Genomic DNA, 26855 nt, shown 5'->3' on the forward strand with positions numbered 1-26855 from the left:
CTTTACCAACCATGCCCTTGATCAAGCCTTGCAAGGCTACAGCATCAGGAGATGCAACTTCATCCGAGAAGAAGCCTTTGACTTTACCAACCATGCGCTTGATCATTCTTTGCAATGCTACATCATCAGGAGATGCAGCCTCCTCCGAGAGCATCAGATTCAGCACTGCATGGTTGCCATAGAAACGAGATGTAATGAAAAGAAAGAAAAAACACATGGGGGAGCTTTCAAATATATATCGATGTACATACGCGCCAAAACAAGTTTTGGCTGGTTAAGGCGAGTGGCGCATTTAGGGTGTCAAATTAATAGGCAAAAAAATGAGAGGGAAACAAAGAAAGTTTGTTGAGTTTGTTAAAACGCATTTAGAGTACCCTTGCCTGGAAAACACATTATATTCTTACTGCCCCCCCCCCCCCGAGTAAATTAGGGTCGTACGACAATATTGTCATGTGTTAACAAAATGTCGTAATTCCACTTCTTAACCCTAATAAGGCCGGGGGGGGGGCATTATGCCCCCCTCCACGATTTTTCTGATTGTTCGAGAACGCATTTGGATGGCGCCCCGCCGCTCGCGGACTTTTTTCTTTCGAGTCTTGCGCATTTAAAAAAAAATTATTTTGAAAATCTGACCTACAGTTACAAGGTCACGTGACCTTTTGTCTTTGCATGTCAGCCCGAAAATCGCAAATTTTCATGATTTGTGTACAAAACATATGGAAATGTCATTTTTCCTAAAAATAGATCAAACGTGGGTTATTGGGTTTTGTTTAAAGTTTAGGTGGTTGTTTTGGTAGTCAAAATAGTTGAATTGTAGTTAGAAATGAAATAAAACAACAAAAACAATAAAATACATAAGTAAAAAAACAATGAAATACTATAGAAATTATCAAAACAAGAGATAACACAAGGAATAAGCTGGCTCTTCAATTTTTTTTGTCGTATTATCATTCCAAATGGTCTAATGAATATATGTAGTGAGAAGGAATGCTTAAATATGAATAATATATGGATCATAGGTAAAATGTGATTTTCATGACCTTATTTGCATAAATTACCATAAATGTGCAAATTAGTGAATTTTTTAAAAATGTGAAATTATCATTCTATACACTTCACTGGACATGCGTGCAAATTTTCGCGGAGATCAGACTATTCACGGCCGAGATCTTAAGAGGGGGCCATAATGCCCCCCCCCCCCCCCGGCCGTATATAACACCTCAAATAACCCAGCCTTTTTAGGGTTAAGGGGGCGGTCAAAACTTTTCAAGCATTGACGTCCCTGGCTGACTTATGTACTTACAGGTGTCCACTGCATCTTGCTCTTCAAAATTCTTGGCGCACACCATACTGGTTGCCACAATAGCACAGAGCACAAGAGCTACTTTGATCATCATCTTGACTAGTTTAGCTTGGGAAGCAGCCTGCAATATGTGAAAGGCTATTCTGTTTGGTTTAACAAAAGAAGAACAAAGGAAACGAGAATTGGGAGTCATTCCTATTTTGCCGGTTCCATATTTCTGTGCTGAATTCCTCGAAAATGTTCGTCCTTATTATATTCCTAGAATATGGGAAGAACTTAATAGATTGGCATTTTTCTATTTTCAAACTCTGGAACACCGTCGGTTGGAATGTTTTCCTCCAAAATGTAAAACGCATAAGAAATCGCGTTTTGAATGGTGAAATGCAAATTTTGCATGAATTAAATTTATAATAAAAAAGAGCCCACCCCGTTAGTACTCTCGTTATATTGGAAATACTTGCCAATCTACAGATTTTTCAAACTGAGATGAGTATCAAACTTAGGAAGGTTGTCATTTCAACAAATCAGTGTAATTTTATTCATATCTCAACACGATTTCCCGAAGATTCCCTTAACGTATTATCATATGATCTGAAGGTATTTCCTTTTTATGTTGTATATCCCATGATACAAATTTATTTAGGTCTATATTTAACGAATAAAATCAATCAATTTTACCGCATGGTCGCTTTTCCTCCCTCGCTTGGATAACTCATAGACTAATCAAGCTGTTGGTTACCAATTCCCGGATTAATTGGGTTAAAATCATTTTCACTACATTGCTATTATTTCTGAACGATATTAATGAGAACTAAGCTTGTTAGTACCTAAGCTCATCAGTTTTGACAGGGGCGGTGCAAATTTTTTTTTTTTTTTTTTTTGCCCAGGCTGCCATAAAAAAAAAAAAAAAATCCTACTTACGCCGCCGACTTATTTAGAGATAGATAGATGGGTGATGATAACGGTGTATACGATTGCAAATACCTTCGCAAAAATCAAACTGAAAAGCTATTTCAATAGACTTGTCCAACACCTATTGTAAATGTGCGAACCGTAATAACGATGCGTTACGTAATCCGGACTTGATTGGACTCATCCACAGGCCCGCCCCCCTCCCTTACTCCGGGGTCGGAATGACCACATGCGTGTTACCAAAATGTCCGGTAAAGTCCGCCCCGAGAATTGTAAAAAAAAGGGGTGTATTTGACTTTTCACCCGGAGATTTCTTTAAAAAGGGGGTGTTTTTCTTTTTTTCCCCCACATCTCTTTGGACTCCTGAGAAATTATTCTGAATTTATTGAGCATTTTTCCGTATTTAGGGGGGTCTCCAAGGCAGGAAAAGCCCGCGAAAAGCCCGCGAAAGGGGGGTTCGGAAATGTTGGCAGTCCTCAGATAGGGGGTGCTTTCAAAAAGAGGGAACGAGCATACGCGTACCCTAAATAACACTGAGTGGAGGGGGGGGGGGGGGGTGGGGTGGGGGGGGGTGGGTCCACAGGACCACATCACCTCTACATAATTGACATCTTCATACACTGAAACACGATTGTAGTCCGAAGACTAATAATACCATCATTATAATATACAATGGGAAACATAACGAATAAAGCGTAAACATTATACATCAAAATCATGAATTAAAAGTAAATAAACCTATTAGGCAGATTGTAGAATATATTATGCAACTTTTTGTGAATAATAAAGAAACAAACATTGTGTCTTTTGAACGAAGCAAGATTGGTCCAAAAAAATATTATCGAGAAATCGGTTATAAAGTAAAGTTCTGTAATAATAGTCTGCAAAGTAGAAAACAGATGCTTACCAATCTGGTGAGAAGTTTCTTAAGGCAGCTTGTTGCGGGTGAGATGAGCTCCTGAATTGATGACTCGAACCGATTATGGCTTCCCTTTTATGGAATTATTCCTCGCCACTTTCCTCATCTGCGCCTCTTTGATCATTAATGTTCGAGTGTAATGATTGATAGGACCGCTGGGGTTGGCCAGATGTTTTGATAACTGATAACTTTATTTTGATTTGAGAGACTTTGTATTCAATGAGAAAAAAAAGAAGATATATGGGCGGATCATTGGAAAATAGAATTAATAAATCTATCTCTTGTTCAACTATACTTCTTAGAACTTAGAAGTCATCAAGAATGGTTACATGTCTCCCCCCCCCCAATAAAAATAATTCATATTTCGGAAGATGAATATTTGCGAAGATCAGTTAGTCCCAAAATTTATCAATCTAAAGGTGTTTTATTCCAAATAAATGTTATTTAAAAGGTTTATAATTCAAAAAATGAAATAGGGTTCATGATTCTGAAGGTTCATTATCCCGAAATCGAAAGAGAACCCTGTTTCTAATTTTCAAAATTGTGAACCTAATTTTGGCAGATTTAACGAACCTTCGGAAATGTGATCTATACTAGTGTTTAGCGTTAAATTCTGTATCATATGCGAGGGAGCGTAGCGACCGGGGGAGTATTTAAATAATTACAAAGAGAGATAGAGTGAGAGGCAGAGGTGCGAGGGGGAGAGGGGGAGAGGGGAAGAGGGGAAGAGGGGAAGAGGGAAAGAGAGATAATAGAGAGGAGAAAGAAGATAAAGAAGAGAGACAGGGGAGTGAAAAAATAGAGTTCTTCTTGAGATTGGAATATTTGAAATTATATCCTATCATTCATTTTTCTGCTTATTTCTTTAGAAAGAAGGAAATCAATGTGGATAACGGATTGGTTGAAACTTGAAGTACGAATTGAATTTAGACTGAATTTGTATACACCACTTTCATGACAAGACATGCAAAAGTCATAGAATGCAATAATAGATTTCTTACAAGTCTTTATAGTCAAGACAATATCATCATCAAATTAATGGGGCAGCAGAGCGTATTTTTTCAAAGTGGGGGAGGGGCACCATAAAAGGGGCGCTATTTGGAAGAAAAAAGGAGGGTAACATCAAATCGAAATATTTAAATACTCTAAAGCGTAATTAATACATTACCAGGGATTATCTTCAAGATTTAATCTTTAATTGGTCCAAGATATTGCTTTAAAATCATACTTTGCTGTTGTGTGTGATGGTCTAAATATTCCTTTGCGAGCGAGCGAAACAAGCGACCAAAAACTGTAAGGTTTATGAGGTCACATTACGAACGATTACTTTTTATTATTAGACGGACCTGTCCAGATGGGGTTTCAAGCACAATTTCATAATGAAATAATAAATAAGACCTTCAATGTGCTTTTTAATGAGATAAACTATAAATGTGAGCGAGCAAAGCGAGCGAGTTTTGGAGGAGATTTGAAGGAAAAGAATGCTCTCAGTCGCTTTAAATTAGGGGAAAATGTTGGGTGGCTATGAGAAGTCTCTTGTTTCTGGGAAGATGAGGGATAATAACAACGTCTTGTCATATAACACGTATCGTAATTATGTCTCAGTCTTTTTAACATGAATGACATTTGGTAATGGAAATGCATTTGAGTTGAGTTTGAAAAATCAAACGTGCATGGTCTCAAACTTTATATTTTTGAACAAAGTTCAATTGATTACCTTGGCTGACGGAAGGGACGTTTTATAGCTTTTAAAAAAGGAACACGGTTGTTTTTCTGAAAAGGGGCACACTTCGTTCTTATGAAATGTGGGACATTGTGCCCCCTGCCCTTCTCCCGGCTCCACTACCTTTCTTGTAGTAGAAGAAATTTTTTTCCAGTTATTACACAAAACTGCTCCGCTTCTTTGAGAGTAGAAGGTTCATGAATTGGCTCAGTAGGGTTCGAAACCAGGTCGATACGCTAGTGCCCTTTGATAAGGCATTAGTCCTTACTTCCAAGTCCCTCGGAGATGATGACTTAAAGCCATCGCCCCCTGGTCACGTTAAAACCAACCAACCAACTAGATATGGGACTTTAGATGATCGCAAAAGGGCACAATTTGTAAGCGGCAGTGGGAAATGTAGGTAAAACAAATGATGGGCACTCATATCAAAAGCCAATCACATCAAAACTAACAAGGAAAACTAATTAGATGTGAAAAGTGGCATTTATTAGAAGGGAAAGGGGCAGTTATTAAAAAGGGAAAATGGGCACTATCAGAAGGGAACAGGACATTTCTCATACCTAAATGAGGCACTCATCAGTAGTGGAAAGGGGCAGTTCTTTGATGGTAAAATGCACTTATTACAAATGAAAAGGGGCATTTGTCAAAGTAAAGGGGAGAACTTATCAGATCTGGATCGGGGTACTTATCGGAGTTGAAAAGACGACATTTATAAGAAAGGGGAAGGGACACTTTTTACAAAAAGAAAAGGGTACTTATCGAAGAGAAAGGGTCAGTAATTGGAAAAGAAGATGGGCGCGTGTTAAAGTAGAATATACACTTTTCAGAGGTAAAAAGGGGCACATCTTACACCTGAAGAGGCGCACTTATAAGAAGGCAAAAGGGACATTGATTAAAAAGAAAAAGGGACACTTGTTAGATTAAAATATCAAATTAATAATGTATACACTTATGACCTCGACAAAATAATGACTATTATTTTTGTTTAAGTTCTCCATTAACAGCGGCGCCAGTCATCCACCATCAAACAACCTGCATACGATCTTTCCTCCGACTTGGCCAGACAAAATGATGAATGCCTATGCGTGCGAAAGACCTCCCGTCCGGGCCTCACTTTACAGCGGCGCCAGCCATCCATCAACAAACAACGCTCATAAGATCTTTCCTCCAACTTGGCCAGTCAAAACGATCAATGCCTATGCGTGCGACTTTGAGAATATATCCGGCTTCACAAACGGGTAGACTCGGATGGGGTTCCAAACTTTTCCGCACTCGGATTTTATCAAAGCAATCCATTATTTAATAGAATACTACAATGGGTCCTTTTAATACTTATTTATGTTGGTTATAGCCTATCTTTATATTGTTCATTGTAAGTTTCATAAGAAAAAGACAGCTTTAATTTGTAGGTCATGGAATGTATTGTGTTTTTAATAGTTTTTATATATCATTTCATTTATTTATGCAGTTCTGAATACATAATAAAAATCAAAATACATTGAAAGATAATTTATATGAAGAAATATAAACCTATTTTAAACAGAACTATGCCCTTTTTAAAAAAAATGAATTGTTATTGTAATATTATTCCAACTTCAGTTTGAGGCCATTGTTGAGAATTACACACAAGAAAGTTGGTTGGTGAATGTTGGGTAAATTTTCCTGAATATTTTAGACAGTAATCTTATAATTTGAAATGCGGCCTCAAAACCTCTGATTGTAATTAGGCCAAGTATAACAAATTACGTATTTCTCGTCCAAGCCCGCACCAATTTTTGGTGGCGCTTCAATATTTTTGTTATTCTCAAAAAGTCCTTATTTGTTTTTGTTTTTAAATAGAAATCATAGTTATACTTGAAGTCAGCGTTACATCAGGGCATTTTAAAGAAACAAACTTGTAATTGTCGGGTATAAAAATGTGTGCTTGTTAAATGTAAGTGTGCAGCAGTAAGTAGTTTTTACACCTTTTTTTTTAGAAAAAGAAAACAGCTGTGGGCTTATATTACAAATGCTTTGATGCTACTTTATAATAACTCGCTTAAATCATAGAAAATCGATGTGCAGTTCTGGTTTATAATCGGAAATTGTTGTTCCGTGTACTATATTTTATTTTGAAAAACATGTTGATAACCAGATAGAGGTTATATTTGGATTGGTTGTGATTTAACCCATTGTCTACTGGAACCTGGTGGTACCTGTATTAAGCCTATGGGAACTACATAATTCAGTAGTCAACGGGTTAAAATCCCGTTTCCCCCAATTTCCTTATAATATTCCAGAGTTACAACGCACAGGGCTTATAAAGATCATGGCCTTTTAATTGTTTTATAAGGTCATGGGTGTGTGCGAAAGTGTGCAAATCAATAATAATACATTTCATATCACCAAAATCGTCTGCTTTTCAACTTTGCTGCTCCCCATTGGGGATGTTTTTTGTATTTAAGACACACTCTAACAGAGCACACCATCCAAACAAAATCCAAGAGAGTGAAACTGCTCCTTTGTCAATGACCGAAAATGCTTACGCAGTCGTTATTGTTAAAACAGCTGAATGTTCTCATTAAGATGCACATAATCAGGAGGCGGTGACTATCATTGGATCAAAGAAGGAATCACGTTGAATTTCCATCCGTATAGGCCATGGTCAAACTTAAGTACAGAGCGTATTGTAGTCTCATTTTGCAGATACTTTTATACAGACCAACTGAGTAATGTATGTGCCTCACACACACACACGCACACGCGTGCGCACGCACTCACACTCTCTGCTCCCCTCTCTCTTCTCTCCGTCTTAAATGCTCCTCAATTGCATATTGCATATTGCTTCTCCCCTGTCACTGCATCTCTCGCTCTCTCTCTCTCTTTCATTCTTTCCCTTTCTGCCCTTAGTAGTCTATTCTGTTATCACTCCTCTTTCTCTTTTTTCCGCTTTCCTTACCTCACTTCCTCTCTCTCTCTCTCACACACAATTTCTCTTTCTTTAGCGCTCTTCTCCCTGCTCTCCCGTGCCCCCTCTCTTCTCTCTCTCTCTATCTTTATTCTTCTATTCAACCTTTTCACTTTGTTTTAGTTTTGCCTCTCTCACTTTTTCTTATCGAAGTGTTGTTTTTCGTATTTTCCCTGTATGCCAACATTATTCTATTAATCATATACACTACTGGCTTTATAGCATATAACAAAATACCCAAAACAAACACGCTAGGTATGTTTTTCATGTTCATGTGATTTTATTATCAGTATTATTTCTAATACTATTAGTTATTCCCCTTATACCATGCTTACAATGTCTTATTGTTTTTTAGGGCAAAAAAAAAGAGTAAAACCAGATTTTTAACTTGAAGCTTATGATGAAAAGATGTATTATTATGCTAGATTTTAAGAATGGTTGTACTTGTAACCCTACATAATTTGTATACACCTCGGAAAGATGTATAATGAATGGATACATGGAAGTAAAGGCAAAATATGTATTAATAATGAAAACCACTCACCATCATTTGATTTTAGAGGATTAACATGGTTTAAGGGTTTAAACAATACAGAAGGGATAAAGAAGATTCGAATTATATTAGGAAGTTGCAAAAACACGATGGAAGGTGATAATTTCTTGCTTTTATTTCATTGTTTCTTCAGGAAGAATCAACATTCGGATGTTGCCTCATGGTCCCTTCCTATGTGAGAAATAAAAGAAGACAATATATTTTGTTTGAAAAATAATGAGGAAATTGTGGAGAAAAGGGAGTCAGAGATAGACGGGAGAGGGGGGGGGGGAGAGAGAGGGTGAGACAGAGAGAAAGTGGGAGAAAAGCACCTTTAGCACCAGGGGAGGGGCCCGTCTCCAAATAAAAGTAAAATTAACGTGTTTTTACTCCCTGGATCCGCCACTGGCTCATGTCCACAGTCTCGTATAGGCCCATAATATTATAGTCTTAAACATCGCTTACTTGAGACTTGACAGGTATCTACATTTTTAAAGCAAAATACATGTAAAAGGTTTATAAGTGGTGGATTGTTTTAATACTCATTTATAGTTTTGATCTGCCCGCTTTCCACTACCTCCCCCCCCCTCCCCACTCCTACATTTAAAAAAAATGCTTGATAAAAAGTGATTGAGTCTAATTTGAAATTTTGATGATTAAAATGCAGCTCTGTATATGTATACTGCGAGTGGAAAATCATTGGTTGAACATCTGCACTACAATTATCTTGTTATTGTTATTGTACAAATATACGTACCATGATGGCCATGATGGTGATGACGGTGATGGCTCTGCAAGGCTACGGCGTCATCAGGAGATGCAGCCTCCTCCGAGAGCATCAGATTCAGCACTGCATGGTTGCCATAGAAACGAGATGTAATGAAAACAAAGAAAAAAACCATGGGGGAGCTTTCAAATATATATCGATGTACAGACGCGCGACCAAAACAAGTTTTGGCTGGTTAAGGCGAGTGACGCATTTAGGGTGTCAAATTAATAGGCAAAAAATGAGAGGAAAACAAGGAAAGTTGGTTGAGTTTGTTAAAACGCATTTAGAGTACCCGTGCCTGGAAAACACATTATATTCTTACTCCCCCCCCCCTCCCCCGAGTAAAATAGGGTCGTAAGACAATATTATGTGTTAACGAAATGTCTTAATTTCACAGCTTTTCTGACAATAGCTTAGGGATTTTCTGACAGATTTCTTAAGGGGGCGGTCAAAACTTTTCAAGCATTGACGTCCCTGGCTGACTTATGTACTTACAGGTGTCCACTGCATCTTGCTCTTCAACATCCTTGGCGCACACCATACTGGTTGCCACAATAGCACAGAGCACAAGAGCTACTTTGATCATCATCTTGACTAGTTTAGCTTGGGAAGCAGCCTGCCATATGTGAAAGGCTATTCTGTTTGGTTTTTAAAAAGATGAACAAAGGAAACGAGAATTGGGAGTTATCCCCAATGTTCTGGTACCGTATTTCTGTGCTAAATTCCTCGAAAATGTTCGTCCTTATTATCTTGCTAGAATATAGAAAGAATTGAATAGAATAGCATTTTTATATTTTCAAAATCAGAAACACCGTCGGTTGGAATTTTTCCCCCCAAATTGTAAAACGCTTAAGAAATCGCGTTTTGAATGGTGAAAATGAAAATTTTGCATAGATATAATTTACATTAAAAAAGAGCCTGTCCCGTTAGGAATCTCTCTATTGGAAATACAGAAAAACAGAATGTGCCAAACTACAGATTTTTCAAAAATTGACATGAGTAGTAAAATATTCAAGTATATATTAAAGTTGTCAACAAATCAGTGCAATTCTATTCATATCCCAACACGTTATCACATGAAGGTATTTCCTTTCTATTTTGTATGTTCCATAATGCAAATTTACTCAAGCCTAAACAATAAATTAACGAATAAAATCAATCAATCAATTTCACCGCATGGTCGCTTTTCCTCCCTCGCGTGGATAACTCATAGACTAATAAAGGTTTGGGTTACCAATTCCCGGATTAAATACGTTAAAATCATTTTCACTACATTCTATAATTTTTGAACGATATTAATGAGAACTTAGCTTGTTAGTATCTAAGCTCATACGTTTGGACAGGGGCGGCGCAAATTTATTATTTGCCCAGGGTGCCATCAAAAAGTTACTTTAGAGATAGATAGGTGGGTGATGATATCAGTATATACGATTGCAAATACCTTCGCAAAATCAAACTGAAAAGCGATTTCAATAGACTTGTCCAACACCTATTGAAATGTGCAAACATTATAACGATGCATTAGGTAATCCGGACTTGATTGACTCATCCACAGGACCACATCACCTCTACATGATTGATATCTTCATACACTGATACACGATTGTAGTCCGAAGACTAATAATATCATCATTATAATATGTAAAAGGAAACATAACAAATCAAGGGTAAAGATTAAACATCAAAGTTTTGAACTACAAGTTATTAAACCTATAAGGCAGGTTGTAGAATATATGCATTGTATTGGTGAATAATAAAGAAACAAGTAATATGCCATTTGAACGAAGCAAGATTTAGAAGTGGGCAAAAAAACACATTATCGAAAAATCAGTTATGAACTGAAGTTCTGAAATAATAGTCTGCAAAGTAGAAAACAGATGCTTACCAATCTGGTGAGAGAGTTCTGAAGGCAGCTTGTTGCGGGTGAGATGAGCTCGTGAATTGATGACTCGAACCGATTATGGCTTCCCTTTTATGGAATTATTCCTCGCCACTCTCCCCATCTTTGCGTCTTTGATCATTTTTGTTCGTGTGTAATGATTGATAGGACCGCTGGGGTTGGCCAGATGTTTTGATAACTGATAACTATATTTTGATTCGAGAGACTTTGTATTCAATGAGAAAAAGAAATAAAGATATATAGGCGGATCATTGGAAAGTAGAATTAATCAATCTATCTCGTTTTCAAACTATACTATATGTACACACGCACTTAGAAGTCATCAAGATCGGTTACATGTCTTTTTCCCCAAAGATTCATATTTGCGAAGGTCAGTAACTCCCAAAATGTATTAATCTGAAGGTGTTTTATTCCAAATGATTGTGATTTAAAAGGTTTGTAATTCCAAAAATGAAACAAGGTTCATGATTCTGAAGGTTCATAATCCCAAAAACGAGAGAGAACCCTATTTCTAATTTTTCGTAATTATGAACCTAATTATGGCAGATTTAACGAACCTTCGGAAGTCTTTGCGTTAAATTCCGTATCGTATGCGAGGGAGCGTAGCGACCGGGGAAGTATGTTAAAATAATTATGCACATACAGAAAGATAGAGTGAGAGACAGAGGAGAGAAGGAGAGAGTGGGAGAGTGAAAGAGCAAGATGAGAGAGAGGAGAAAGAAGAGGAAGAAAAGAGGCAGAGGAGTGAGAAAATATTGAGTTCTTTCTGAGATTGGAATAATTGAAATTGTATCCTATAATTAAATTAATTTTCCAGCTTATTTCTTTAGAAAGAAGAAAATCAATGTGAATAACGGATGACGAGACATGCAAAAGTCATAGAATGCAATAATAGATTTTTAGTCAAGACAATAACATTGTAAAAATAAAGGGGCGGCAGAGCCTGTTTTTGTCAAAGTGAGGGGGGGGGGGGGGTGCCACCATTTAAAAACGGCACTATTTGGAAGAAAAAAGGCACCTACAAAGGGTAACATCAAAGCGAAATATTTAAATATCCTAAAGCGTAATCATTACATTGTAAGGATGATTTTCATGATTTACTCTTTACTTGGTCAAAGATATTGCTTCAGCATCATACTCTGCTGTTGTGTGTGATGGTCTAAATATTTCTTTGCGAGCGAGCGAAGCAATGGACGAAACGTTGTAAGGTTTTTCGAGGTCACATTACGAACGATTACTTTTCATTATTATTTCAATCTCATAATGAAATAATAAATAAGACCTTCAATATGCTTCTTAATGAGATAAACTATAAATGTAAGCGAGCGAAGCGAGCTAGTTTTGGAGGAGATTTGAAGGGGGAAAATGCTCTCAGTCGCTTTAAATTAGGGGAAAATGTTAGGGAGGCTATGAGAAGTCTCTTGTTTCTGGGAAGATGAGGGATAATAACAACGTCTTGTCATATAACACGTATCGTAATTATGTCTCAGTCTTTTTAACATGAATGACATTTGGTAATGGAAATGCATTTGAGTTGATTTTGAAAAATCAAACGTGCATGGTCTCAAACTTTATATTTTTGAACAAAGGTCAATTGAATTACCTTGGCTTAGGCAAGGGACGTTTTAAAGCTTTAAAAAAGGAACACGGTTGTTTTTCTAAAAGGGGCACACTTTGTTCTTATGAAATGTGGGACATTGTGCCCCCTGCCCTTATCCCGGCTCCACTACCTTTCTTGTAGTAGAAGAAAAAATTTCCAGTTATTACACAAAGCTGCTCCGATTCTTTGGATATACCTTATACCTTGAAGGCCACACCTCGACATCGTGGTGATGAAACTAGAAGGTGCAATCATTGGCTAAGTAGGGTTCGAAACCAGGTCGATGCGCTAGTGCCCTTTGATAAGGCATTAGTCCTTACTACCAAGTCCCTCGGAGATGATGACTTTAAAGCCATCGCCCCCTAGTCACGTTAAAACCAACCAACCAACTAGATATGGGACTTTAGATGATCGCATAAGGGCACAATTTTTTAGCGGCAGTGGGAAATGTGGATAAAACAAATGATGGGCACTCATATGAAAAGCCAATCACATCAAAAGTAACAAGGAAACTAATCAGATGTGAAAAGTGGCATTTATTAGAAGGGGAAAGGGGCACTATCGTAAGGGAATAGGTCATTTCTCATACCTAAAAGAGGCACTCACCAGAGATGGAAAGGGGCCCTTCTTTGATGGTAAAATGCACTTATTACAAATGAAAAGGGGCACTTGTCAAAGTAAAGGAGAGAACTTATCAGATCTGGATCGGGGTACTTATCATAGTTGAAAAGACGACATTTATAAGAAAGGGGAAGGGACACTTTTTACAAAAAGAAAAGGGGTACTTATCGAAGAGAAAGGGTCAGTTATTGAAAAAGAAGATGGGCGCGTGTTAAAGTAAGATATACACTTTAAAGTAAAAGGGGCATTGTTTAGATTAAAATATCAAATTAATAATGTATACACTTATGACCTCGACAAAATAATGACTATTATTTTTGTTTAAGTTCTCCATTAACAGCGGCACCAGTCATCCATCATCAAACAACCTGCATACGATATTTCCTACGACTTGGCCTCACAAAATGATGACTGCCTATGCGTGCGAAAGTCCTCCCGTCCGGGCCTCCCTTTACAGCGGCGCCAGCCATCCATCAACAAACAACCCGCATTAGATCTTTCCTCCGACTTGGCCAGACAAAACGATCAATGCCTTTGCGTGCAACTTTGAGAATATATCCGGCTTCACAAACGGGTAGACTCGAATTGGGTTCCAAACTTTTCCGCACTCGGATTTCATCAAAGCAATCCATTATTTAATAGAATACTGCAATGGGTCCTTTTAATATTTATCTATGTTGGTTATAGCCTATCTTTATATTGTTCATTTCAAGCTTCATAAGCAGAAGACAGCTTTTATTTTTAGGTAATGGAATGTATTATGTTTTTAATATTTTTTTATATATATTATTTCATTTATTTATGCAGTTCTGAGTACATAAGAAAAATTAAAATACATTGAAAGATAATTTATATGAAGAAATATCAAACTATTTTAAACAGAACTAGGCCCTGTTTATTTTTGTAATGAATTGTTATTGTAATATTATTCCAACTTCAGGTTGAGACCATTGTTCAGAATTACACACAAGAAAGTTGGTTGGTGAATGTTAGGTAAAATTTCCTGAACATTTTAGACAGTAATCTTATAATTTGAATTGCGGCCTCAAGATTTTCATGGTTCTCTATACAAGCACAAATGTCTTGCCGCTTTCTATCAAAATTGAATTTCCCCATGTACTGTAATTTCGTAAATTTATAAATTGATGATAATTGTTTTTCCAAATCTGTTTAATTGTAGGTCTGAATTTTTAGTAATAAGTCTGATATATTATAAGTGTAGATACAAAAACTGGGTGCCTTGTGTATCTTTAAGTTTGAGGATCAAAACAATCCAGCATAATCTACTTCTATTATGTATAACATCTTTTATACCAGATATATATTTTAGTGTAACTGATATAAATATTTGTTATAATTTAAATACCTCTGATTGTAATACTGCCAAGTATAACAAATTACGTAATTTTCGTCCCCGCCCGCACCAATTTTTGGTGGCGCTTCAATATTTTTGTTATTTCTTATTTTTCAAAAATTCCTTATTTGTTTTTGTTTTTAAATAGAAATCATAGTTATACTGGAAGTCAGCGTTGCATCAGGGCATTTAAAAGAATCAAACTTGTATTTGTCAGATATAGAAATGTGTGCTTGTAAAATGTGAGTGTGCAGCAGTAAGTAGTTTTTACACCTTGTTTTTTTTAGAAGAAAAAAACGGCTGTGGGCTTATATTACAAATGCTTTGGTGCTACTTTATTTATCTAATTTGTATGTATTTTTTGTTATTAAAAAAGAGGGAAACATCCTACATACAGTTCTATGAGCAGTAATTACAAAAACTAACAGATGCATTTTAAACTCGCTTTAATATGAAGAAAGTATTTTTAATTTAACTCAGGTTTGCTTGATACTACATCAAACAAATGTGATTGACCAGTATATGGCTACATACCGCTAAAATGATCTTATTTCAAAGAAAGGAAAGTTTTTTTGCATACAATTCCACTACTATCCAGTGCATTTTGCAACTATTCCTTTTGATACTGCCCCCTTATTCTAACGTACTGCTTTTCCATGGCTACAATATGACATAATTTACAAAATGATTTAGCACACTTTCTATTGATACTAAACAAAGTGATGATCATTGAGTTTCAAAACTTTTATGAGGGGTTTATATCATGCTGATGTTCCAATGCTATAAAGATTTTAACAAGGTATTATTTGAATAAACTTCATCTAGCTTCATTTATGTAGTTAAATTTGGCCAAATTGTTACCCCTAATATTCAACCATATGCTTACTTTAAAATGGTTATTACCACTAGAACACAAGGCACAAAAAGATCCATTTACCTATTTTAATACAAGTTTTCAAGACAACATGTTGTTGAATGTGTAGTCTGGATATCCATGATGTGTGATTAGGGTTAAGGAAATAAAATATTGTGCATTATCTTGGCCCTCCCATTTGTAGGTCCGGATACATGCATTATGTCCATTATAGCTGTGGATTTCAGGAAGCCATTACACGAAAATGGTTTCAGTTTTTGATTTGTTTTAGGATCACACCCCTAAGACCATGTAGTAGGTCCATGCTAAGACCCTAGGGGCCTAGTTGCTCCTCTGCTCCTCCATAGTATGCAAGCATATACTCTGATATAACACTTTACCACAAATCTACAATTCCTAAAGCCTTGAGCAGAGCCTAGACCTGTCAGTTTCTTGCTGTGTCAAACCATGGACCTATTAAGGATGGACATTCATCGTTTTCTTAACGAATTCATTGTGATTGTCTCCGTCAATGTCGTCTTATAACCTTCCGGACATGTTTCTTCACTTTGATCTCATAATGGGCACCGCCAAAAAGCCGGGACAGAATCAAGATAGTGATTTTACACATGTTAATCTACATGCGCAGAAGATAATAACTCGCTTAAATCATGGAAAATCGATGTGCAGTTCTGGTTTATAATCGGAAATTGTTGTTCTGTGTACTATATTTTATTTGAAAAACATGTTGATAACCAGATAGAGGTTATATTTGGGTTGGTTGTGATTTAAAATCCCGTTTCCCCCAATTTCCTAATAATATTCCAGAGTTGCAACGCACAGGGCTTATAAAGATCATGGCCTTCTATTTATTTTATAGTAAGGTCATGGGTGTGTGCGAAAGTGTATAAATCAGTAATAATACATTTCATATCACCAAAATCGTCTGCTTTTCAACTTTGCTGCTCCCCATTGGGGATGTTTTTTTTTTAATTCAAGACACACTCTTACAGAGCACGCCATCCGAACAACACCCAAGACAGTGAAACTGCTCCTTTGTCAATGACCGAAAATGCTTACGCAGTCGTTATTGTTAAAACAGCTAAATGTTCTCATTAAGATGCACATAATCAGAAGGCGGTGACTATCATTGGATCAGAAAAAGAATCACGTTGAATGTCCATCCGTAATAGGTCCATGGTCAAACTTAAGTACAGAGGGTATTGTAGTCTCATGTTGCAGATACTTTGATACAGACCAACTGAGTAATGTGTGCGCCTCACAAACACACACGCACACGCGTGCGCACGCACCCACACTCTCTGCTCCCCTCTCTCTTCTCTCCGTCTTAAATGCTCCTCAATTGCATAGTTATTGCTTATCCCCTGCCACTGCATCTCTCGCGCTCTCTCTCTCTCTCTTTCATTATTTTCCCTTTCTGTCTTTAGTAGTCTATTCTGTTATCACTCCTCTTTCTCTTTTTCCGCTTTCCTTGCCTCACTCCCTCTCTCGCTCTCTCTCTCTCTCTCTCTCTCTCTCACACACACACTTTCTCTTTCTTTCGCGCTCTTCTCCCTGCTCTCCCGTGTCCCCTCTCTTCTCTCTCTATCTTTATTCTTATATTCAACCTTTTCACTGTGTTTTATTTTAGCCTCTCTCACTTATTCTTATCGAAGTGTTGTTTTTCGTATGTTCCCTATATGCCAACATTATTCTATTAATCATACACTACTGGCTTTATAGCATATAACACAATACCCAAAACAAACACGCTAGGTAGGTTTGTCATGTTCATGTGATTTTATTATCGGCATTATTTCTAATACTATTAGTTATTCCCCTAATACCATGCTTACAATGTCTTATTGTTTCGTAGGGCGAAAAAAGAGCAAAACTGGGAGAAGATTTTTAACTTGAAGCTTATGCTAAAAAGATGTATATTATTATGCTAGATTTTAAGAATGGTTATACTTGTAACCCTACATATTTGTATACACCTTGGAAAGATCTATAATGAATGGATACATGGAAGTGAAGGCAAAATATGTATTAACAATGAAAACCACTCACCATCATTTAATTTTAGAGGATTAACAAGGTTAAAGGGTTTAAACAGTACAGGAGGGATAAAGAAGATTCTAATTATATTAGGATGTTGCAAAAACACGATGGAAGGTGATAATTTCTTGCTTTTATTTCATTGTTTCTTCAGGAAGAATGAACATCAAGTGTCCCGGATGTTGCCTCATGGTCCCTTCCTATGTGAGAAATAAAAGAAGACAATATATTTTGTTTGAAAAATAATGAGGAAATTGTGGAAAAAAGGGAGTCAGAGATAGACGGGAGAGGGGAGAGAGAGAGAGAGAGAGAGAGGGAGACAGAGAGAAAGTGGGAGAAAAGCACCTTTAGCACCTGGGGAGGGGCCCGTCTCCAAATAAAAGTAAAATTAACATGTTTTTACTCCCTGGATCCGCCACTGGCTCATGTCCACAGTCTCGTATAGGCCCATAATATTATAGTCTTAAACATTGCTTACTTGAGACTTGACAGGTATCTAAATTGTTAAAGCAAAATACATGTAAAAGGTTTATAAGTGGTGGATTGTTTTAATACTCATTTAGAGTTTTGATCTGCCCGCTTGCCACTACCTCCCCCCCCTCTCCTACATACAAAAAAAAATGATAAAAAGTGATTGAGTCTAATTTGAAATTTGATGATTAAAATGCAACTCTGTATATATATACTGTGAGTGGAAAATCATTGGTTGAACACATGCACTACAATTATCTTGTTATTGTTATTGTACAAATATACGTACCGAGTCTAACGGCCATGGTGGTGGTGATGGTAGTGACCTGCGCAGATCAATCGAAGATACTCTTCGCTGAGATCCTCTTCTTTCATCTCTGGGATCGCAGCCAGAATTTTAGCACCTAAAGATAAACATAAAATTTGAAAGCTTAATGAAACTAGGACACTTTTTTTTTTAAAGGAAAAACACAAAAAACATACTGCAAAAATGATCTTTTTTCGGAGAAAAAATTAGAATAAAATATAAAAGCTGGCGGCCATCATGGACGTCTTGGGGAAATGTGCCGGGCGGCTATTTTGAGAAGAAAAAGGGACTCCTTCCTTTTTTCCAAAAATGCAGGACGCCAAACATTTTGTTGTTGTTGTTGTTTTTTTTGTTGGGGGGGGGGGGGGCTTAAAACACTTAATGGAGATTCGAAGGTTTTGGGTGTAATACTCGACAAGGCACTAACCATATGTCCCTATAAGCTATAAGCAAGGCATTTTAATTCATTGTTTCTCCCCACCTACGATTTGAATGGTATACGCGGTAGGATGCGAGCGTTAAATTAATTTGGATGGATTATTAGGCAGGACTCGACACTAACAGGCACCGGCACACATGGGTATCAATAATATAAGTCTGAACCCATGGAATAGCACATGTGCGCTTACAAAATTGTGCCTGTCAGGAATATATGTTATACTATATGTACTCCCCGGGGAGTGTGGACAAATATTACGTGCCGAGTAGCAATGGAATCCAGCGAACGGGATAATACTGTGTTAATCGCATGCAAACACGTACGCAATTTTTCTGTTAGTGTAAAAAAAAATATATTAAACAAAAACAAATCCTTACCGCCCTAATTACCCCGCTCCCTTACCCTTCTTACCCCCTTAACCCCTTACCCCCCATTTTAAAATTTCGGGGGGGGGGGCAAAAAAAATATTAGTGTGGCTACTTACGAGCTTCTTCTGGAGAATGAGCAAACCCCTTGCATACGTTCCGTGCAACTTGGAGGCCCCGGTGCAATCCATAATGGTGTATGAAATGATGATAATGATGATGTATATGATGGTGTTTGAACCACCTCTGCAAGGCTACGGCGTCATCAGGAGATGCAGCCTCTTCCGAGAGCATCAGATTCAGCACTGCATGGTTGCCATAGAAACGAGATGTAATGAAAACAAAGAAAAAACCAGGGGTGAGCTTTCAAATATATATCGATGTACATACGCGCGATTAAAACAAGTTTTGGCTAATTAAGGCGAGTGACGCATTTAGGGTGTCAAATAAATAGGCAAAAAATGAGAGGGAAACAAGGAAAGTTTGTTGAGTTTTTTAAAATGCATTTAGAGTACCCGTGCCTGGAAAAACACATTATATTCTTACCGCCCCCCTCCCCTCGAGTAAAACAGGGTCGTACGACATATTATGCGTTAACGAAGTGTCTTAATTTTACAACTTTTCTGACAATAGCTTAGGGATTTTCTGACAGACTTCTTAAGGGGGCGGTCAAAACTTTTCAAGCATTGAGGTCCCTGGCTGACTTATATACTTACAAGTGTCCAATGCATCTTGCTCCTCAAAATCCTTGGCGCACACCATACTGGTTGCCACAATAGCACAGAGAACAACAGCTAGTTTCATCATCATCTTGACTAGTTTAACTTGGGAAGCAGCCTGCAATATGTGAAAGGCTATTCTGTTTGGTTTTTTAAAAAGAAGAGCAAAACAAACGAGAATTGGGAGTTATCCCCAATGTTCTGGTACCGTATTTCTGTGCTAAATTCCTCAAAAATGTTTGTCCTTATTATATTGCTAGAATATAGAAAGAATTGAATAGAATAGCATTTTTCTATTTTCAAACTCAGAAACACCGTCGGTTGGAATTTTTCCCCAAATAATTTTAAACGCTTAAGAAATCGCGTTTTGAATGGTGAAAATGAAAATTGTGCATAGATTTAATTTACATTAAAAAAGAAACTAGCCCGTTAGGACTCTCTCTACTGGAAATACAAAAAAAAACAGAATGTGCCAATCTACAGATTTTTCAAAAATTGACATGAGTATTGAACTTCAGAAAGTTGTCAACAAATCAGTGTAATATTCTTTTCATATCCCAACACGTTATCACATGAAGGTATTTCCTTACTATTTTGTATGTTCCATAATGTAATTTTACTCAAGCCTAAACAATAAATTAACGAATTACCTCGCGTGGATAACTCATAGACTAAAAAAGGTTTTGGGTTACCAATTCCCGGATTTTCAATACATTCTATAATTTCTGAACGATATTGATGAGAACTAAGCTTGTTAGCTCATAAGTTCGATCAGAGGCGGCGCAAATGTATTATTTGCCCAGGGTGCCATAAAAAAGTGACCTTAGAGATAGATAGATGGGTGATGATAACAGTATATACGATTCAAATACCTTCGCAAAATCAAATTGAAAAGCGATTTCAATAGACTTGTCCAACACCTATTAAAATGTGCGAACATAACAACGATGCGTTACGTAATCCAGACTTGATTTGACTCATCCACATGACCGCATCACCTCTACATGATTGATATCTTCATACACTGATACACGATTGTAGTCCGAAGACATAACAAACATAACAAATCTAGCGTAAACGTACATCAAAGTTATGAATTTAAAATTAAATACACCAATAAGGCAGATTGTAAAATATATGCATTGTATTGGTGAATAATAAAGAAACAAGTAATATGCCATTTGAATGAAGCAAGATTTAAAAATGGGTCCCCATAAAAATATTATCGAAAAATCGCTTATAAATTAAAGTTCTTTAAATATAGTGTGCAAAGTAGGAAACAGATGCTTACCAATCTGGTGAGATAGTTCTGAAGGCAGCTTGTTGCGGGTGAGATCAGCTCCTGAATTGATGACTCGAACCGATTATGGCTTGTTTATGGAATTATTCCTCACCACTTTCTTCATCTGAGCCTCTTTGATCATTCTTGCGTGCGTGTAATGATTGATAGGACCGATGAGGTTGGCCAGATGTTTTGATAACTGATAACTTTATTTGATTTGAGAGACTTTGTATTCAATGAGAAAAAGAAATAAAGAATAATGGGCGGATCATTGGAAAGTAGAATTTATCAATCTATCTCTTGTTCAACTATACTTCTTTATAAGGCTATAGATATACACGAACCTAGAAGTCATCAAGATCGGTTACATGTCTTTTCCTCCCAAAGATGTATATTTCCGAAGGTGAATATTTGCGAAGGTCAGTTAGTCCAAAAGTTTATCAATCTGAGGTTTTCTTATTCTAAATGATTGTTATTCAAAAGGTTTTTAGTTCCAAAAATTGAAAGGGGTTCATAATTCTGAAGGATTTAACGAACCTTTGGAAATGTGAGCTATGTCTAATAGTGTTTAGCATTAAATTCCGTATCATAATTATGCGAGGGAGCGTAGCGACCGGGGGAGTATGTTAAAAGAATTACAAAGAGAGATAGAGTGGGAGGCAGAGGTGCGAGGGAGAGAGGGGGAGAGGGAAAAAACGAGATAATAGAGAGGAGAAAGAAGAGAGACAGAGGAGTGACAGAATGTTAAAGCAAGCCCAAATCTGAATACATTTAAAAAGAGATACAAACAATTACGTTTTACACAAACAGTTTATTCAGGACTACACATCCTCAAGAAAGATTACCGACTGTCCTTTTCAGGACTCCTCAATCCTCTCTCTCTCTCTCTCTCTCTCTCTCACATGGTGCACCCGCGAGCCTACTGTATATCTACATCACCATGCAAGCCGACACTTACAAGCAGCATCTAATTTAATGTATTGTAATGTTGTATGGGGCAACACATACCCAACGAGATTACAACGACTGCATTTATTACAAAAACGTATAGTAAGAATATGTCTTATGTCTGATTTCGATGCCCATTCAATACCATTATTTCAACAACTACAGTTTTTAAATATTTTTCAATTGAATCAATATTGTATATCACTCATGGTTTTTAAACATAAAACTGATAAACTGCCGATTAATCTTACCACTATGATGAAATGTAAAAAATATGTTCATAATTATAATACTAGAAATCCTGATAACTATTTTATTGAAAAATGTCCATCAACAAATTCCTTATTTACTTTTAGACACACTGGCCCGAAAATATGGAATTCTCTCCCCAAAGATATACGTGATACTGCTTTCTTAAACTCTTTTAAATCTAAACTAAAAAAATACTTCATCTGTTTTTAAATCTATAATAATTTTTGCATGTTAATACGTATCCTATGTTTTGTACACTGTTTTGTTATTGTTATACTTTTTATAGCCAATTGTTGGAACTTGTATATGTATCTTTTAATAACAGGGAGCTGCCTCGACAGAACCTTATGGTTTTATTTGCAGTTTCCCCAATTCATTTCTATTGCTGTTTAACTTTTTATAATTCCGATATATTTGTAGACATGTTTCCATTTTGTGTGTATTTTGTGTTTTCTATATTGTATATAATCTGTATCTTATATGTTTTTTATGGACTTGAATTGAAATAAAACTTGAACTTGAACTTGAACATTTTTGTGAATAGTATTTTATTAGTTTATATATATGTATATATATGCAATCAGGTGTTAGATGTTAGTTTAGTAAGGTGTTAAGTGTTTTAGGTTAAAATTCTTTATTATTTCGCAAGGGGCCAGCACCACATACATAAGACTTAATTGTCCTTTCTTGCTGGTTTCTCATTCGTTTATGTATTTGTATTTTATGTTCATCTTTTGTTATGTTATTTGTATGTTCTTTACTTATTAATGTAAATATCAATGTTATAATTATATATGTTTTTATATGACAAATGAAATAAATTGAAATTGAAATTGAAAATAGAATGTTTTTTTTAGATTGGAATATTTGAAATTGTATCCTATCATTATATTCATTTTCCTGCTTATCTCTGTAGAAAGAAGACAATCAATGTGGACAACGGATTGGTTGAAGTTCGAATTTAATTTAGACTGAATTTGTATAGACCATTTTCTTGACAAGACATGCTAAAATCAAAGAATGCAATAATAGATTTCTTACAAGCATATATAGTCAAGACAATAACATTGAAAAATTAAAACGGCGGCAGATCATCTTTTTCAAATGGGGGGGGGGGGGGGCACCATTAAAAAAGGGCACTCTTTGGAAGAGATAATGAGATAAACTTTAAAGTAAGCGAACGTAGCGAGCGGGTTTTGGAGGACATTTGTAGGGGAAAATACTCTTAGTCGCTTTAAATTAGGGGAAAATGTTAGGGAGGCTATGAGAAGTCTATTGTTTCTGGGAAGATGAGGGATAATAACAACGTCTTGTCATATAACACGTATCGTAATTATGCCTCAGTCTTTTTAACATGAATGACATTTGGTAATGGAAATGCATTTGAGTTGAGTTTGAAAAATCAAACGTGCATGGTCTCAAACTTTAAATTTTTGAACAAAGGTCAATTGATTACCTTGGCTTACGCAAGGGACGTTTTATAGCTTTAAAAAAGGAACACGGTTGTTTTTCTGAAAAGGGGCACACTTCGTTCTTATGAAATGTGGGACATTGTGCCCCCTGCCCTTATCCCGGCTCCACTACATTTCTTGTAGTAGAATAACAAAGTTTCCAGTTATTACACAAAGCTGCTCCGATTCTTTGGATATACCTTATACCTTGAAGGCCACACCTCGCCATCGTGGTGATAAAACTAGAAGGTGCAATCATTGGCTTAGTAGGGTTCGAAACCAGGTCGGTGAGCTAGTGCCCTTTGATAAGGCATTAGTCCTTACTACCAAGTCCCTCGGAGATGATGACTTTAAAACCATCGCCCCCTGGTCACGTTAAAACCAACCAACCAACTAGATATGGGACTTTAGATGATCGCATAAGGGCACAATTTTTAAGCAGCAGTGGGAAATGTGGATAAAACAAATGATGGGCACTCACATCAAAAGCCAATCACATCAAAAGTAACAAGGAAACTAATCAGATGTGAAAAGTGGCATTTATTAGAAGGGGAAAGGGGCACTATCGTAAGGGAATAGGACATTTCTCATACATAAAAGAGGCACTCATCAGTGGTCGAAGCGGGCAGTTCTTTGATGGTAAAATGCACGTATTACAAATGAAAAGGGACACTTGTCAAAGTAAAGGAGAGAATTTATCAGATCAGGATCGGGGTACTTATCGAAGAGAAAGGGTCAGTTATTGGAAAAGAAGATGGGCACGTGTTAAAATAAAATATGCAGTTTTCAGAGGTAAAAAGGGTGCACATCTTACACCTGAAGAGGGGCACTTATAAGAAGGGAAAAGGGACATTGATTAAAAAGAAAAAGGGGCACTTGTCAAAGTAAAATGGGCATCGGTTAGATTAAAATATCAAATTAATAATGTATTCACTTATGACCTCGACAAAATAATGACTATTATTTTTGTTTAAGTTCTCCATTAACAGCGGCGCCAGTCATCTATCATCAAACAACCTGCATACGATCTTTCCTACGACTTGGCCTGACAAAATGATGAATGCCTATGCGTGCGAAAGTCCTCCCGTCCGGGCCTCCCTTTACAGCGGCGCCAGCCATCCATCAACTAACAACCCGCATAAGATCTTTCCTCCAACTTGGCCAGACAAAACGATCAATGCTTATGCGTGCGACTTTGAGAATAATTCCGGCTTCACAAACGGGTAGACTCGGATGGGGTTCCAAACTTTTCCGCACTCGGATTTCATCAAAGCAATCCATTATTTAATAGAATACTACAATGGGTTCTTTTGCATAGTTCTTTGCATATAATTCCACTACTAACCAGTGCATTTTGCAACTATTCCTTTTGATACTGCCCCCTAATTCTAATGTACTGCTTTTCCATGGCTACACTATGACATCATTCACAAAATGAATTAGCACACTTTCTATTGATACTAAACAAAATGCACTCGCACACATCTGCAAAAATCTTCAGCAGTGAAGGAGGCAGATTATCCTAAAGAAGAAGAGGAAGTGATGACTGAGTTTCCAAACTTTTATGAGGGGTTTATATCATGCTGATGTCCCAATGTTATAAAGGTTATAACAAGGTTTTTTTTTTAATAAACTTCATCTAGCTTCTTTTATGTAGTAAAATTTGGCCAATTTTGCGACCCCTAATATTCAACCATAATTATGCTTAGTTAAAAATGGTATCACCCCTAGAACACGAGGCACGAAAGGATCCATTTACCTATTTTAATACAAGTTTTCAAGACAAAATGCTGTTGAATGTGTAGTCTTGATATCCATGATGTGTGATTATAGGGTTAAGGAAATAAAATATTGTGCATTATCTTGCCCCTCCCATTTGTAGGTCCAGAATGGCAGTTTTCAGATGAGAAGCTCAGTGCTCTTCTGGTAGCGGCGAATCTCTCTCAGGGCGACTGTGCCAGGCCTGTATCGATGAGGCTTCTTGACTCCTCCAGTGGCGGGGGCACTCTTTCTGGCAGCTTTGGTTGCCAGCTGCTTGCGGGGAGCCTTCCCTCCTGTAGATTTGCGAGCGGTCTGCTTGGTGCGTGCCATAGTTGCTTGAGAGACAGTAGGTAATTCAGTACTTCAAATACGAGTGACGGGATGTCCATTATAGCTGTGGATTTTAGTATGCCTTTACAATAAAAATGGCTTCAGTTTTTCAAATATTTTGGGATCAGACCCCTAAGACCCTACGGGCCTAGGTGCTCCTCTGCTCCTCCATAGTTTGCAAGCATATACTCTGATATAACACTTTACTACAAACCCACAATTCTTAAAGCCGTGAGCAGAGCCTAGACCTGTCAGTTTCATGTTGTGTCAAACTAAGTACAGAGCGTAAACGGCAACTGAGAAATGTGTGTGCCTCATACCCATACACACACGCGCACGCACGCGCACGCACGCACAAACACGCACGCACACGCAAACACACACACCCACAAAACCATTACTCCCCTTCTTTTTATCCTTTTCCTATCTGCTCCCCTCTCTCTTAGTCTTATCTCCGTCTTAAATGCTCCTCAATTGCTTATTTATTGCTTCTCACCTGTCACTGCATCTCTCGCGCTCTCTCTCTCTCTTTCATTCTTTCCCTTTCTGTCTTTAGTAGTCTATTCTGTTATCACTCCTCTTTCTCTTTATTCCGCTTTCTTTGCCTCACTTCCTCTCTCTCTCTCTCTCTCTCTCTCACACACTTTCTCTTTCTTTCGCGCTCTTCTACCTGCTCTCCCGTCCCCCCTCTCTTCTCTCTTTATCATTTTTCTTCTATTCAACCTTTCACTTTGTTTTATATTTACCTCTCTCACTTTTTCTTATCGAAGTGTTGTTTTTTCGTATTTTCCACGTATGCCAACATTATTCTAATAATAATACACTACTGGCTTTATAGCATATAACAAAATACCCAAACAAACACGCTAGGTATGTTTTTCATGTTCATGTGAGTTTATTATCGGCATTATTTCTAATACTATTAGTTATTCCCCTAATACCATGATTACAATGTCTTATTGTTTCGTAGGGCGAAAAAAGAGCAAAACTGGGAGAATATTTTTAACTTAAAGCTTATGCTGAAAAGATGTATATTATT

The 26855-nt window shown here is 37.0% G+C and overlaps 1 protein-coding gene and 1 long non-coding RNA gene across 2 annotated transcripts; both read right to left on the reverse strand.

Annotated features, from left to right (window-relative positions):
• Positions 1–120: 120 nt before the first annotated feature.
• On the reverse strand, positions 121–11039 carry LOC115922884. The gene is made up of 3 exons (XR_004063652.1): positions 10991–11039; positions 1304–1446; positions 121–165 (listed from the first exon to the last, which is right to left on the reverse strand). It is a non-coding gene; the product is annotated as an uncharacterized LOC115922884 (long non-coding RNA).
• Positions 11040–18256: 7217 nt separating this feature from the next.
• On the reverse strand, positions 18257–19910 carry LOC115922514 (centrocin 2-like). The gene is made up of 3 exons (XM_030981482.1): positions 19790–19910; positions 19193–19378; positions 18257–18366 (listed from the first exon to the last, which is right to left on the reverse strand). Exons 1-3 carry the CDS (start codon positions 19881–19883, stop codon positions 18257–18259), a joined length of 390 nt encoding a protein of 129 aa, XP_030837342.1. The 5' UTR covers positions 19884–19910.
• Between the last annotated feature and the right edge of the window lie 6945 nt (positions 19911–26855).

This window comes from Strongylocentrotus purpuratus, unplaced genomic scaffold, assembly GCF_000002235.5.
Source record: "Strongylocentrotus purpuratus isolate Spur 01 unplaced genomic scaffold, Spur_5.0 spur5_scaffold_12, whole genome shotgun sequence".
In the NCBI taxonomy this organism is placed as follows: Eukaryota; Metazoa; Echinodermata; class Echinoidea; order Camarodonta; family Strongylocentrotidae; genus Strongylocentrotus; species Strongylocentrotus purpuratus.

Excerpts from the sequence above, each read along its gene's own strand:
- LOC115922514 (XM_030981482.1), bottom strand. The coding sequence starts at position 19,883 with ATGATGATGAAACTAGCTGTTGTTCTCTGTGCTATTGTGGCAACCAGT. Across the intron at positions 19,379-19,789 it reads GCAAGATGCATTGGACACTT|TGCTGAATCTGATGCTCTCG; the intron begins GTAAGTATATAA and ends GCAACCATGCAG. Across the intron at positions 18,367-19,192 it reads TCATTCTCCAGAAGAAGCTC|GTGCTAAAATTCTGGCTGCG; the intron begins GTAAGTAGCCAC and ends GTTTATCTTTAG.